Source organism: Patiria miniata, unplaced genomic scaffold (genome assembly GCF_015706575.1).
Source record: "Patiria miniata isolate m_02_andy unplaced genomic scaffold, ASM1570657v1 HiC_scaffold_28, whole genome shotgun sequence".
Lineage (NCBI taxonomy): Eukaryota > Metazoa > Echinodermata > Asteroidea > Valvatida > Asterinidae > Patiria > Patiria miniata.
In genome coordinates this window covers 8,595,354-8,611,434 of record NW_024037067.1, presented here as the reverse complement: position 1 = coordinate 8,611,434, position 16,081 = coordinate 8,595,354, and the positions used below count along the sequence as shown (strand labels likewise).

The window sequence follows — 16,081 nt, the reverse complement described above, 5'->3', positions numbered from 1 at the left end:
TTGCTGAGAGACACTGGTGATGTCTCGACAGAGTTCAACTGATTGAACTTTGACTTGGTCTCTGACCTCACTTTTCAATAACGAACTAATACGATTGTTTGATCTGTAAGAAATAACAACTGTAAATACGGCACAGATATTATTGAAAACAATGGCCGACTGTATTTAGTAAAACAATTTTTAGGTATATTGCTAGTCACCCGAAACTTAAGGTTGTGGTTCTTCATTGAAGAGGATTAGGTCATGTGTAGCACATACCTGTAACGCACTGTTCGAGTTTTATTTTTGTGGTACAGGAGCCAGCAAACCTTGTTGCCTGTCTTTTTTTGCAGCCCATTACCATGAGTGGCTTTCAGCCTTGTTGCAGGCAACTTCTATTGAATTTTTTTTTTAAAAGTCGGAAAACTTCATGAATTTTTCTTTCAGACCCAGCCTGTTCCCAACCCCATCAGTTACTACCTACATCAGACTCCAGAAGCTATGCACAAGTTTGAGACATTGTCCAATCACTTTGTGGAGTTGGTTGTGCCCATTTTTATCCTGATACCATGGCGACCGACGATGCTGCTAGCAGGAGGAATTCAAATTTTCTTTCAGGTATGTCAAAAATCCCTGTTACATTTCATATCATGATTACATAAAAAGATATTGAATTATGGGATGAAAGGTAGAGTAGATCATTTGTCATTTGTGACTTTTTTGATCCGTGGGCAGAACCTTAAAATGGTGGTTGTGTTTAAAATGCTGTAACTTGAAAAGTACATGAGTGATTTGAATGATTCTTGTTCTAAAAGAAAGCTTGAGAATTGGGCTTTCATATCCTACATTTTGAAAAAGCTACATGCAGAACTTCCCTAAAACAATCGCCCAATATTTGGGTTTTGCTTTCGTTGTCTCACCCTGTATATAATTAAAAAATGAAAAATTCAACCCCTCTAGGTGGTACTCATCATCAGCGGTAACCTGAGCTTTCTGAACTGGTTGACCATACTGCCCAGCCTATGCTGCTTTGATGACAGGAGCCTAGCCTGGCTCTTCCCTGGGTGGCTAAGTGGGGCCAAGGCAACTGTGAGACAGATACAGAGAGAGGACAGGGATGGGACTGGACCCCAGGCTACAATTGGTAGGTCACATGATTGTCACATGATAGACAAGATTTCAAGCACAGATCAAGTTCTACTGGCGTATTTTGCACCTGTGTAAAATATTAAAGGGAATATACATCATTTGCTTTGGCTGTAATTTTCAGAAATGGATGGAATTGGGGGGTTGGAAATATATATAGCAAATATAGTTACACTGACTTTCTTGAGGTTTTGGGTTCGAAAATGCTATAAAAACCAAGAAAAACGATCATTTTCCTGTAGTCTGGTTCCCTGACTCCATATAAGAAGAAACAGAGCAGTTTACATACATTGGGGAATTGTAAGGTCAGGGAACCAGTCTAGCTGGCTCGTACCCGTTCATAGGTTTGTAATCGATTGCAAAAAGTAAATATAATCTTTCATTCTTACTTTTTTTTTTTTTTTTTTTAACTTTTTGCAATATTGTTCATTCCTCTTTTTGGGAAGGACTATTTTGTTACCATCTTAGATGGTTATTGTTCTGCTCTGCCCCCTACTAATGGTTGCCTCTTTCACGGATGCAAGTTTTGGCCCTTGTTCTCATTGCAGCAGTCAAGCATCAGTCACCGTGGACAAAATTAAAAAGCGGCACTTTTTGAATTTGCCATAACTCAATAAATAGTTGTCCAATTGAGAGGATTTCTTCGTTGTTGAAAAGCTAATGAAATAAACTTGTCAAATATGTATCAAGATTGGTGATGTATTTTTTTTTAAGGCTGTGAAAAAGAGGTTGGTTTGAGGTATTATTTTTTTGGGGGGGTGGGGGGACACCCTGTTTTTGTATGCAGTGAAACCATGCATCAGGTGATGCAGATTGAAGGTGCTCCCCAAGTTAACGAGTCAAAGGCAACCAAATTTTGTTGTACCATATGTGATGCGATCAAGCTAAATGAGTTGTTTGTCGACCCTGGTCAATTTATTTTTACAGATTTGAAAATAGCACAATCTCAGCATCACTGCTGTGAAAACCTCATGCTGATACCATCTTTAGTTTAAAAATTATGGAAGTCGGAACACCAATAGATGTGATGAAGTGATGTGATGAAGTGGCCCTATTTTGGCCTGAATCTCCAAATGAAAGTTCCCGACAAACGACCCATTTAGCATCACATATATGTTTACGTCATAGGTGTTTATGTGCGTCGAGTTCTTCATATAAGCCTAGCCTTGCTGATAGCTTACCTGAGCATCCCTGTAGTCTCCAACCTACTGTCCACGAGACAAGCCATGAACACGTCCTTTGATCCATTGAGACTTGTCAACACCTACGGAGCTTTCGGAAGGTTAGTTGCCATCTCGCACAGAATTAGACTTCTGTGAAATGAAACATGCCATCAGAGAGATAACAGAATTGAACAGAAACATTGACCAATTGTACTTGTGACTTAAACACTGGTCCCTACCACATCACTCCAGTTATTCAAACCCTGAAGTTGTATTTTACCCCCCCCCCTTCTCCCCCTCAGTATCACCAAAGAAAGAACTGAGGTCATATTTGAGGGGACGTATGCAACCAATCCCAAGGACCCTAGCGCTGTCTGGCTGGAGTATGAGTTTATATGCAAGCCGGGGAACGTGACTCGTAGACCCTGCCTGATATCACCTTATCACTATCGGCTGGACTGGCTCATGTGGTTCGCTGCCTTCCAGGTAGGTTTTAGTCCTTGTATCAACCCCTGCAGTGGACTCTGTGCATGAACACTAGGTGACACTTTGCGAACACTTTCGAGAGCCCCGGTGGGAGTTGCACGCGCCGCATGCGCAAACTTGTTCACGTGCTATGGCGCGAAGTACGCACGACTCACTTTATGCTGAATGTTGGCAAAGCTGTGACTGTTTCGTGGAAGCCTCATGTGGCGTCAGCAATGCATTTGAATTTATCTTCCACTTCCAGTGGTCTCCCCCAACTCTCTCTTTATTACCGTTGAGGGGGTACTCAGTGCATGGAGTCAATTGCAGAGGCTTTTGCTTGTAGTTTTTGCCGTAATTTCCCAGCTTTTTTTAATGATACTTTAAGATATGCTGTGTATACTCTTCGGTAAATTTATTTTGTTCTCCTAGACCTTTTGATTATTGTTTTAACCAGTTCGCATTGGAAGACGTGATAACACGCCCTGGCTGTTTTTATACACAGGCACGGCTGACGGGTTAAGACGTCAAGATTGCCTCGACTCGCGTCCGGGTGACGTCTAAACACGCTAATCCCTCGTGCCTTTTGTACACACACACAAACTCTGTGGAGGCGGACAGTGTGTTGATCTTGAATTGGCCATTGTGCACAGCCTATTGTCGTACAATTTACGCTGCAGTGCGCACCTGGAGTATTTAAATATATGAGTTTTCGGCAAGAAATATCGTACAAATACTGTTGCAATGACTCCTGCGAATCAGTATTTGTGGCGTTTGGCTGTATATCAGAAGTTGGCTGGAAAATTTTGCCTTTTGTGAATATCAAAATTTTCGGCAAAAATAATCTCGATGAAGTGATTAAAGAAAAACCTGCCTTTTCTGTTTCGGCATCTGCAACCCTCAGAAAAGAAATGTGTATTTGGGATTGTTTTTGTGGACAAGCAGATCAGCTCTGCAAATAAGCTGACATTCTTGTTGATATGGTATTTTTCCTGATGATCATTCATTGATTCATCGGTTTTATGGCTTATCTGCCATTCAGGCCTTCTTCTTCCAATTTATGCGCCAATTTCGAACACTTTGAAGACTGAGACACATTGTTGTGTGAGCAGCATGTGAATGGAGTGTGCACAGTAAAAAACTAGTTGGACGTTACGGGACTATTCAATAGGATAGGTTTGTACTTCTAATGATGTGCTTCTAGTGTGGAATGAGGAGTTGATTTCATTGAGTAGCGATGCAGGGGAAGAAAGACATCCGACGGTAATCTCTGTTAATACAAGATGGGCTCTTGTATGCATATGAGTTTTTCTGTATGAGTGGGGACATCTAGATTTTTGGATTTGTATGGCATGTTAACGGCAACCAGGCCGTGAGTAATTTTGTAGAATACGGTTAGTCTAGCAATGCTGCGCCTTTCCTCAAGAATTTGCCACAGAAGAGATTTAAAGCATTGTTCTGACACTTGAGGTGTGAAAACAATTTGAGACAAATCTCGCTGCACAGCGCAGCACTACCGGGTCTTTCCAGTTGACTGATGAGATTTTTTTGTACCGAACAACGGAACCATATTGCATTAGTGGTCATACAAGAGACTTGTAAGCCAGTTGTTTAAAGTTGCGAACTATGAGGTTATGTCTCAGGAAATTTAGAGAGTCTCAGGAAATTTGTGTTTGACGTCGTGAAATGTAGGCTGCAAAATATGCCGGCTGTGAGATGTGCTCAACTTTTGCGAAATCGCAGTGCAAAATTTTGCATTCGCATTCGCTTTCGCACTGAGTATGAACCGGCCTTCAGTGGCTTTGGAGGCCATTTAGTGAGTTAGTGGCCTTCAAGTGTCGTGTGCATCAACACCTATCGACTAATTTATAGCTATGTTTAGCTTGTTGTCTGGTACTGTCAATAGTTATCTAGCCGTTGTACACTAGTCCTTTTCCCCAGCTTGTTCATGTGTCTCCTCGAGGTCATGGCGTTTACTGTAGGTTAGATCTGGTTGGGACATGGTGACCTGTGAAGTTATGTGCCCGCTGGGTATGGAAGTCCCCTTAAATTGCGGGTGAACGGCACACCCTTCCAGTTGCTGTGTCTCCTTCCTGGTAGGGTTAGTTCTTAGGGTCAAGGACACCATTACATCCATGTTTATTGTTTTATCTTCTTGTCATCTTTTGTGAGGACTTTTACTCTCATTCATATATACCTCTTCTTTTTAATCCTTTGTCCGTCATTTATTCTGAGCAGCAGTGAATGCTTTGATTGTCCCGTCAGTGATTTGAAGCTTGCTGCCTTTTTCAGCTCATCTTGGTAATGTCTGATATTCACCCAGGAGTATGAATGGGTACCTGTGAGGGTAGAGGTCTGAATGTGCGCTGATATTGGCTGCCGCGTGGTCTCATGGCCTTATGAACGGGGGAATAATTGTAAAGCGCTTTGAGATTGTTGACACGATGGAAAGCGCTGTATTAACATTAAAATAAATTATTATTCATTGCTCACATTTGCACTTTACACAGTGTAATATAAAAAATTGTATTAAAGTGTCTTGCCCAAGGACACAATCACCATTCTGAAAGTCATATTTTTTTTGCATATGTATACTTTACACAGAGCTATGGAAATATTCCAGATGTGAAGGTGTATGCCATCTATATAATAATAATAATAATACCGGAATCTTATACAGCGCACATATCTACCAACAAATTTTAGGTACTCAAGGCGCTGGAAATTATGTCTATTATTAAAGACAGGTAAATGAAGTCTATTAGAAATATAAGACCCATTATGTAGCACCTTATAAGGGTTTACAAGGTGCTGCGGTGCATATTGCAGCCACTGCCAGAAACACCGGGGTAAACCCATTCTCTTAGCAATAAGTGTTACTGGGTTCTTTAACGTGCATTACACAACACACAGGTCCTACAGCTTCACGTCCCATCCGAAGGACGAAGCAATAATGGTAAAGTGCCTTGCTTAAGAGCACAAGCACCATGTTCCCACAGTCAGGATTTGAACCCATGTAGCTATCCACGATGCAGTAAACATAAGGGTAATGAATCAGCCATCCTTAGCCACTGGCGGATTAACACCTCCCAGTTTTGGAATAAATATCATGTCCAATATTTTTTTTGGGGGAGGGGGGGGTTCAATTATTGATTCAACATCTATTTTTCATTGAATTCATTAAAAGTTTTTTATAGAAATATTTGTCTTTACATAAATTGTATAGACAAATATTTATACATTCATTTCATCTCTGCTCCAACCAAGGCAACTTGTCAACCTTGCCAGTGAACATAGTCGTTGGAAGAAATTTGTGGTCGCCTGTGGTACAGTCAAACAATGATGACGATGCTGATACATTTAATACATACCAATGCGTTAATGATTAATGGTTCGTGCCTAATTGTACCAAATAATGGTACCAAACAATTTAAACATAACCGTAAACTAAAGAATAAATTAAAGAATTGAGTCACATTAAAAAAATTGTTAAGTTTAATGTAATCAACGACCAATGATTAAAACAAAGTTAAGCAACTGACAAGTACATGTAATTACGTTAATAAGAAAAAACATGTTTAATGTACAGATAGATGAATATAAAGACATACAAATATGTACACACATAGAAACACGCAAGTATGAACAAACACACTTTGCCACTTTGGCAATATTGGTTTGGAATTGGTGAATGAATTCCTAAATCATGATTATACGAATATGCTGTTGCCGTGGTGCTTTGGTCTGGATTCCTGGCAGAGAATTCATGAACATATCATCCAGATCACAGCCAAAAGCACCACTTAATTGGCTCCACTGTACGTTGCACTTGTTTCTTGGAATACACACCTTAAGATCTTGACTAGAAAAGCTCCGGGAAAAGTCGGCAATTTCTAAATAAGATTAAACAATTTAAATACGTTTCTCATTCATAAAATGGACTACACTTGTAAGTTGCTCTGGTGGCTTATTCCAAACCATTGACAATGGGCCTGCGCAGCGCTTGTATACACAGGCTTAAGATTTTATTATTCCACCCCCCCCCCCTTTTTAGAGTCTGGCACTCGGGATAAGGGAACCAAATCCTTCCTTTATTTATTGTTTGGCTTTTCTGCCGAAGCAGTAGGCCATTGAGCAAGTTGGAATTTGCTCTTTGAGCAAGGGGAGCATTTACATCCTCATTGGTGGCTTGTAGAGCCACACGATGTTGCTGAGGATCTATTCGAAGGGGTTGTATCCTCAATGGTGGCTTGTAGAGCCATACGATGTCGCTGAGGATCTGCTCGAAGGCGTCGCGCCCCTTGTTCTTCTGGCGCCACCTGTATTCTGCCAGGTAGAAGCCAAAGCTCACGCTCGATCTTGTGTGTGTGCTCGGCAAACTTTGCTTGACCTGCCACCACTGGCACTTGAAGTTTTGATTGGTGGGCTTCGGTCTCTGGGTCCACGAAGTTGAAGGAGTGGTTTACTGTGAAATGCTAGAATCCTTCTTTATCGACGCAGTCATATGCTTTCCAGCAATCCGTCAAGATTGTAGATCCCGCGGCCACATATTCCTTGATAAAAGGAACAAGGGTTGCAGAATCTCAACTAGTCACCTCTATAAAGAAGGTTTCCTTTGTCTCACGGTAAATACCCCCTAGGACCCACTTACCCTCGACGAGACGGCCACGGTTGTACTTTCGTCGACCAAATTTGAATTTGTCAAGTTCTACTGTCTTGTCAGGGCTGCAGATTTGCTTTGAAGTGTGCTGCTGGATCCCATGGAGACATACTTCACGGCAATACGCTTTCCAGCAATCCGTCAAGATCATAGTTCCCGCCGCCACATATTTCTTGATAAGAGGAACAAGGGTTGTGAAACCTTGATTAGCCACCTCAATAAAGAAGGTTTCTTTTGCTCACGGTAAATACCCCCTAGGACCCACTTACCCTCGACGAGACTGCCACGGTTGTACTTGCGTCGACCAAATTTGAATTTGTCAAGCTCTACTGTCTTGTCTGGGCTGTGGATTTGCTTTGATGTGTGCTGCATCGCATGGAGACATACTTCGCGGCAATACGCTTTCCAGCAATGCGTCAAGATCGTAGATCCTGCCGCCACATATTCCTTGATAAGAGGAACAAGGGTTGCGGAATCTCGATTAGCCACCTCTATAAAGAAGGCTTCCTTTGTCTCACGGTAAATACCCCTAGGACCCACTTACTCTCGACGAGACGGCCACGGTTGTACTTTCGTTGACCAAATTTGAATTTGTCAAGCTCTACTGTCTTGTTTGGACTGCGGATTTGCTTTGATGTGTCCTGCTGGATCGCATGGAGACATACTTCGCGGCAATACGTGAACTAGTCCACAACAGTTTCACTACTAGTGCCACCGTTGTAGCTCAATTCCTGCATGGCTGCGATGTTGGACATCCGTTGCGGCCCAGCAGTAGGTGGTCAAAACCAATATCTTGTCAAGTGACATATGGCTACCAGCAAACCAGCTGCCACGCTGATTTGTGCAATTGTGGGCCCGTTTGCTGCAAGATCGTCTATTGCATCACTAGGAAAAGCCGTCGACCAAGTCCGCTCTGGCGGACCAAATCAACAGCTTACGGCATACCCTACAAATTAGATTAGATTAGATTAGATTGAACTTTAGTATCCCTCACGAGGGAAATTAAAATGGCCTTGACATAGGGGTGGCAGCAATCAGTGCCCGTTCCTTGCAAAATTCAATGGTGGCAGCGGAGTTTGCCAGCACCTCTCTCGCTAGTCGAATTAATCTTTAAGTTTGCTCAGACATGTTGTCAGAATGATTTGTGCAGCTTCCACCAGCCCTTATATACTTTGATCACAAGATACTGTTCTATTTATGTATAACAATGTTCTCAGTCATCCAGTATAATAAGGTGGAAGGTAGTTGAAACGAACCCAGCTATTGATCTTCCAATACGCTCTTCCTGCATATAGCAAACAAAATCCATAATACTAACAGTATCAGGGTGGGGATACTACAGCGATTTACCCCTTCCATCAACTTTGGAATAAACCTACTTGACATAAATTTCGCCACTTTTTAAACCTGTCGGGGATTCAAAATTTGGTGAGAATTGGGATGGCCGAGTATGGAATTTTGTCCCTTCTCGGTGTTGATAATTAATCCGAGGTCCGATGTGAGGTGCCATGTGAGGTCAAGCGCCACATTTGTGGTCTCCCGAGATTGACCCAAGACGATCCAATCGTCAGGGTACATGATCACTCCCCATCCCCGCATCACAGCCCCAACGCCTTCATTACCCGGGTAAAGACCCAGGGTGATTTGGAAAGGCCAAATGGGAGCACCGTGAATTTGTAATGGATATCTTTGTATTGGAACCAGAGGAATTCTCAGTGCTTTATAGGGCTAGTCTGGCCCACCATGCTGGCGTGTGGATTGACTCGAGGATAATCTTGAGTGCATCCATATGGAAGTGTTTCGGACGAATAAATCTGTTCTGGGGCTTTAAGTTTAGGATGAGGTGCCATACGCTGGTGTCCTTCTTGGGCACCAAGAAGAAGGTCGTCATAAACCCTGATTGCGTTTCCACAAGGGAAATATGTGTACTGCCCCTTTTTTTTTTAAGGAGGCAGCAGATCTCCTCCTCAATGGAGCAGCGCCTTCTTTGGTGGGACGGTATTGTTCCGATGGTGGGAGTTTGCCACGAGTTGGGCAAGTCATTTATGCCAGCCTCCGGGATAACAGGGAGCAGGCGTTTGGAAACCACAGCCAGGATGGGGCCGTTGTTGTCCGGTGAAAGATCGAGTCTATGGGGCACATGCACCAGACATGTCGGTGTGGCCACGAAAACTACCACGGTTAGACTTCAGCAGTTTGCAACGGGTAATAACAAATGACGATTTTTTCTTACCCTGCACTACCTTGGCTGTGGGGGTTGGCAGCTTCTTGAGATTGATCTTCTCAGTAATCTTCAACCGCTTTGCCTCAGCTTGCAATTTTAATCCTCAAATTCGCCCTAAAAAATATCCTTGCCCGTTTGAGGGAGGGTCTCGAATCTCTTGCAGGTGCCCTGTGATGGGAGAAGCATCGCATCCAGCACATTACCCTGGTGGGCCGAGGTCGTCAGGATCGACACTTGTAATAAACTGATCGAGCACTAAGTGAAGACTGTGGTCTAGGCAGTGAAAACGGGGGTCAACATGTCCGCCGGAACTGCTGAGTCATCCTCACAACCTGAGACTAAATACTCCATGAGGAGGAGCAAGAAAAAGACCCGACGCCGTGGCAGGAGGCAGAGTCCACTTTTTTTAGAGTGTCCTCAAGCTTGCCCCGAGTCTTATCTGCGAATGGCCGCTTTGGTGCTGTGGTTACCTTATCCGCTGCTAGCTTGTCTTTCGCTGTGTCGGATTGGGAAGGCATGGCAAAAAAATTATCAAAATCAGCAGAGGGGAAATGATAATAATCACGTTCTCTCTTGGCGAATGGTTGCCATTTGTCAGTAAACATAATCTTGAGAAAGCAATCCACACACACCTGATCTGAAGGAAGGATCGGGAACATGTTATTTTTGTTGTTGAATCCCTCCTACGCTTGAAGAATTTATGTTCAGGCTGGGTTTAACAGCAGAGGGTAGTTGTTATACCCGAATTATGTCCCTTTACACCAAGCGTAGTTCTGTTTCAGATGAACCACCCCAATGCGAGGGTCGCGTTGAACATGAGGGTGGCTGTAACAACCATATCATGTCTCTTCGCACCAAACGGAATCTGTTTCTGCAATGGACAGCCGCTGCATTTGGGCCACCTCCTCATCGTCATCAGATGAACCACCCCAATGCGCAGGGCCACGGGTCAGTGGTTGAGCAACCCCCTTGAAGACAATAGACATAGACAGGTGTAAGTTCAATGCAGGAGGAGACACCAGAGCACAGCTAACCGTGTGCGGTATCTCCCTTTGTCCTTGAGCCACCCAATTGTGGCCAATGATTGAGAGCTACAAAGCGTGGCTCGCCACTTCAGACGCACCACCAATAGTGCCTGTCTGGCAGGTAGCAGATAGGGCCAACAATGAAGCCAAAACAATTGGAAGGCTTGCATAAAATCGGCTGTAGAGAACGAGTCCTCACCCCTGTAGCATTTGCCCAGGTGGGATCAGTCTGACGACTTGTCCGAACTTGAAGAAGAACAGCGTGATTGTCGACCCACCTTACAGTTCTTACTTCGTACTCTTCTTTCACGAAGAATGAAAATTCTGATAAAAACTGGGGTACCAGGACCCCCGAACAACGGGTAAAATCCGGTGTCGAGAACAGACCAGGTCCCTCAGAGCGAGATGTTATAGAGCCAGCCGGTCCGAGGTTCCCCCATGCGGCCGCTCTGCATTGCTAATGTCATACATGGCTGACAGCACCTCAAGCCCCATGGGTTGGGTGAACGCTGCCCGGTCCGTTAGCCGGTACAAAAGTCCATCCCGGCACCCTGCGGTGTTCACCACTGTACTGGGGGGGGGGGGGGGCAAGGCTGTGTCAATACCCTGCTGACCCTTTGTAGGTTTGGCTCAGGCACAGGAGTGTATTTTTTTTAATAACCTTGTTGGTACGCCCCTGTTCGGTTATTCTTTGAGACTGCTTGTGCGGTAGCTGCTCAGCGCTACCGGCAGAGTCTCCCGAGAACTTGGTCTGCCCCGAGGGAGATTTCTTTCTCTAAAAGCTTCATTTTCATGAAATAATGTCAGAAAAACACACGAAGAAACTTATACAACACTACAACTCAACTACTAACTTCTCTCATAATCAAAAACTTCTCTTGAACAATAAAGGGTAGTACAAAAATGAATAATACTACAAGTGATTATACATCCAACCCGACCTGCCGCTAAGATAAAAGAGGATGCTCATGAGGCACACATGCCATGGGGCATTATGGGTAGGACGCCAGAGGGCACTATTGTGTAAACTCTTAGCATGAATACCTGCCAGTCTTCGGAAATAAGTAGATTGCCCTACAGGTAAGATGTGTGACGTAGACATGTGGATTGGGCTTTCAGTCCCTGCCTGATTCCGTGGGTCTTCCCGGGAATATTCTTCTGGGGTTTTCCCTCCCACCTCTTAAACTGTACTTTCTTCACATTGTCTTCTCTTTACTGGGCCCCATGGGAGACCAGTGGATTCCACTGAATGGGCTGCCCAGTTAAATTTAAGAATAAACAAATACATATTTATGATAAACTGTCAAAATGAGAACACCTCAAATATGTCAGAAATGCAGGAACACCACTGACACTAAACTACCAGTAGGTGGTGTTTTCTTATGTTTAATTAATTTAGTTAGAAATCACTTGTAATGGCCGAGATGGTCAGGGTTAGATCTCACTCAATAAACAAATTAGGTTTGAGCATAAGAATAATACCAACATTAACGCAATACTGTACTGGGGTATTTTGTTTTTCAAATTCAACTTCAAACAATACCGAATACCGACCAACTGTCCTTGCTTAAATAAGCAACATGTCAAATATACAAGAAGACTTGGACAGTTTCATGAAACCATGAAGCAAAAAATATCTATTGTAAGGCAGCCCTTATTAGTAATACCCCCCCCCCCCCCCCCCCCCCCCCCCCCCCGACGTCGGGGATCTGCATACCCATCCCAAATGCCAAGCTATATAGCCACCACACGCTATAATACACCATCACCTGCAAAGGCTGACACAACCGAATCAACTGTCTAGAGCTAGGTCTAGGTCCACGCCCAATGAAAATAAGCTGGGATGCGCTGACAATAGACGTAGCCGTAGCTCTGGAAGCCCGTTTCGGACACGGCCATATTTAGTTTTGAAAATAACTTGTCCTGCTTATTATCAACTTTCGCTAAGTAGCTTTTAGTTCTGATAAGAACAGTCCCGCTTCAAGTTCTAAACTAACTTGTCTGTGGTCTCAACGTTTCGACTAGCCTGCTCTAGTCATCGTCAGGAAAGCCTAAAATCTTATAAAAAAATGAAAACAAATTAGTGGGGTATTTCACTCCAGTTGAACAAAATTGCACAATCCATAATTTAAAAGACAACAGAACATTTGTACAAATGTACGCAGGGTACATGAAACCATGGTAACAACTAAGAATTATTATAAAAGAAATATGTAATCAACTTGAAATCAGACAAAATCTGAAAGGCTGAGGTATAAACATGAATGTGTACCTTCAATATATAATGGCTTTGTCTGCCTTGCAGCCATCCATTTGGAGTTTTCCTAACCGCTCTGGGTTGTCCACCTTCACTTCTGACAAATTCTATTAGGAGAGTTCAAGCTGAAGCTTGGGCCTGGTCACATACTCTAAAAAAGACGTTGGGTCTGAAATTGTTCAAAGAATTTCCAGTAGTCGCACGTTCAAACCAATAACATTGGAATGATCTGTTCAAATATAAACCGACGTATGTTGCCTCAAGCAGATAAGGTGTCCAGTCAGTCACAAGTCAAATGGAAAAGGCTGAATTTGTATTCAGATGAACCGTTTTTGGAGGTTTTCCCCTCAAATTCTCATTTTTAAATCTTTTTATACTCATGTAAGATGTGAAGGTTTCCTTGGCGAAGATAGCAGTGGGTGCGTTCGATAGCTCACCCGGGTCGACTCGGGTTAGCCCCGTGCCGTTCGATTAGCTCTGTTGCTTTCTCGGGGTTCACCCGGGTCAGCCACCACAGACCCTGATTGTGGAACAGACTCAGTGGTGGACATATGTCACACGCATGTATTGTTCATTCCAAGAAATGGACTAATATGGCAGCCAGACAGCAGAAAAAAAGATCTAGTGGACCTAAAAATCAATTTTATTTGAGATGTAAAACAATATTATTGATCTCATTGTGGCTTTAGAGGCTATAATTCGAGCCCAAACTTTTTGCGATTGACGGAAAAGCAGTAAATCTGAAAGTAAGACTCAGTCCGAAAAAGGATTATAATGTAGCTATCTTTAGCTTGTTGTCTGGTACTGTCATAGTTTTCTAGCCAGTGTACACCAATCCTTTTCTCCTGCTTTTTCATGTTTTGTTAGAGTGTGAGACGTCACTTGAAGATCATGATGGTTCGCATTTGAGAGTTCGATTAGCACAGGTGTCGTCGCTAACCCGTCTGCCTTTACCCGAGTCGATCCGGGTGAGCTACTCGGACGCACCCAATAAGATCAAGTTTATAGTTGCACCATGTTACAAATCTCGTTGTGAGTTTGTGAGGTTAGGAAAAGAACCGGGAGAATTCAAATTTTTAGACAGTATATGCTCTGCCAATCAGCAGGAGTCTCCTGACGATGGGCAGAACATACTGCCCGAAATGTTGAGTTTCCCCCGGTTCTTTTCAGAACCCCACAAACTCACAAAGAGACTTGTCACATGGTGCAATTGTAAACTTAATTTCTTTTTACTTGCATACCAGAGTTACGAGTCCAATCCATGGTTGGTGCACCTTGCTGGGAAGTTCCTGTACAACGATGAAGGGATGACATCATTGATAGCTCACAACCCATTCCAGAACGGCAACCCGCCAAGGTTGGTTTGCCTGCTCTCGACAGTTCACTGCAAGAAAAGGCACTTTATATTTAATTTATTTTTTGGACACGCAGTTCCTGTCTCACTGACAGACTGATTGACTGTCACTTGTGATTTTGCCTGGCTGTTGGCTGGTGAAAAGAGCCGGGCAGTGCTATCGCTTAGGATTACCAGTAATGGGTTTAATCCAGCCAAGATACCAGATGCATGAAAAGAGTGAATAGCCATTCTAAATCAATTGAATAGAAATTTGTGTGTTCTGGAACCAGCACCTGATTTCATGAAACTTATCGTTACTTACGATGCATCGCAGCGCTGCGACGCGTCGTATCCCTACGATGCCTCGCAGCTGCGACGCATCCTGCGATTCATTTCACAAAACACGTCGTAAATGCGACGCGTCATAGGAGTATTTATAGCACAACTTGGTGTTTTGTTTTATGTATTTATTCAGCGTACAGTTAATAGTTGTCTGATATTCACCAAAGAGTCGTTGGATCTCCTCTTGAAATATTGTTAAAACGTAAAACAAAATGGCGGATCTATAATGCAATTTCTAAAGTAAAACAAGCTCTCAGTGGACTGTATAGCTACTTTGAAATTTCAACTGCAATATTCCAGGCTAATTCATAATTATTCAATGCATTTTCTATTTACAACTTAGCATTGTCTTGGTATTAAAGTCTCGTTTATGTATTTTTTATGCCATAAAACTGGCCAAGAAAAGGACTCTTCTTATTTTGCAATGACCACTAGACACGTCGTAACTTGCGACGTGTTTTAAGCCATTGTCAAGGAACTTACGACGCGATAAACACATTGGACGTTTCGTGAACTGGATTATACGATGAGTTGCGACGTGTTACACGTCGTAGCTCGGGTTGCGACGCGTCGCAGCGCTTCGTGAAATCGTGTGCAGCTCTACTAGGTTTTATTTTGTGGGGTGCTGTGGTCCAATGGTTACTATGTTTGACTCATGTGCCGTGGTACATGGGCTCGAACCCTGACGGGGAACATGGTGCTTGTGCGCTTGGGCAAGGCACTTTACTACGATTGCTCTCCACCCAGGTGTATAAATGGGTACCTGTGAAGGTAGAGACCATATTGCGCGGATCTCGAGCTGCTGCAGGGTCTCATTCCTGATGAACAGGGATAATAATTGTGATGCGCATTTGATCATATTCTTATGGAATTTGCACAGTATAAATGTATAAATTATTATATTTTTTTATTTTTCAGTCCAAGGTATAATCAGTAATGCAGACATTCAATTCATTGTTCTTGTAATATGTCAATTCACATCAGGTTCGTTCGAGCTCTGCACTATCGTTACCAGTACACCAAAATTGGCAGCAAGCAGTCACAGGAGGGCGCTTGGTGGACCAGGAAGTTCCTGAAGAGCTACCTCCCACCGGTCTCGCTGGAGAGCCTGGAGAGTTACATCCGGAGCCAAAGCTGGGACCTGCCTAAGTATGCAAAAAGGAAACTACGAGAGCAGAGGAGGGCTAAAAAGGGAAGGTCGGGGTAAAAAGGTCAGATGTCAAAGGTCATATTCAAAGTATAGGTCATGTGATGGGTGCATTCCAGTAGCTTCCCTGGGTTGCCGTAGATAAAGGCAGATGGGTTAGACCCTGTCTGAAGCAGTCTTCCTGAGCTAAGGCTTCATCTATTGTCATCAGGACCTAGACAATAGCTCTAGACACAGGATTTTGGAAGTGGCCTCAAGTTTCTTATTTCTTTGACCAAAAGTTTACCTTAAGCCGCCCCGAGGTCGACCTGCGATTTGCTTGCGCCATGACAGAACC

The 16,081-nt window shown here is 43.4% G+C and overlaps 1 protein-coding gene across 1 annotated transcript in view; it reads left to right on the top strand.

The window, feature by feature from the left end:
* LOC119734815 (lipase maturation factor 1-like) overlaps positions 1-16,081 on the top strand; it is a 23,697-nt gene extending 7,616 nt beyond the window's left edge. Inside the window, exons 6-11 of the mRNA XM_038208385.1 lie at positions 427-597; positions 940-1,123; positions 2,254-2,407; positions 2,591-2,774; positions 14,164-14,276; positions 15,582-16,081. Coding sequence (XP_038064313.1) covers positions 427-597; positions 940-1,123; positions 2,254-2,407; positions 2,591-2,774; positions 14,164-14,276; positions 15,582-15,804 — 1,029 coding nt within the window. The 3' untranslated portion in view covers positions 15,805-16,081. The remainder of the gene's footprint in view (positions 1-426; positions 598-939; positions 1,124-2,253; positions 2,408-2,590; positions 2,775-14,163; positions 14,277-15,581) is intronic.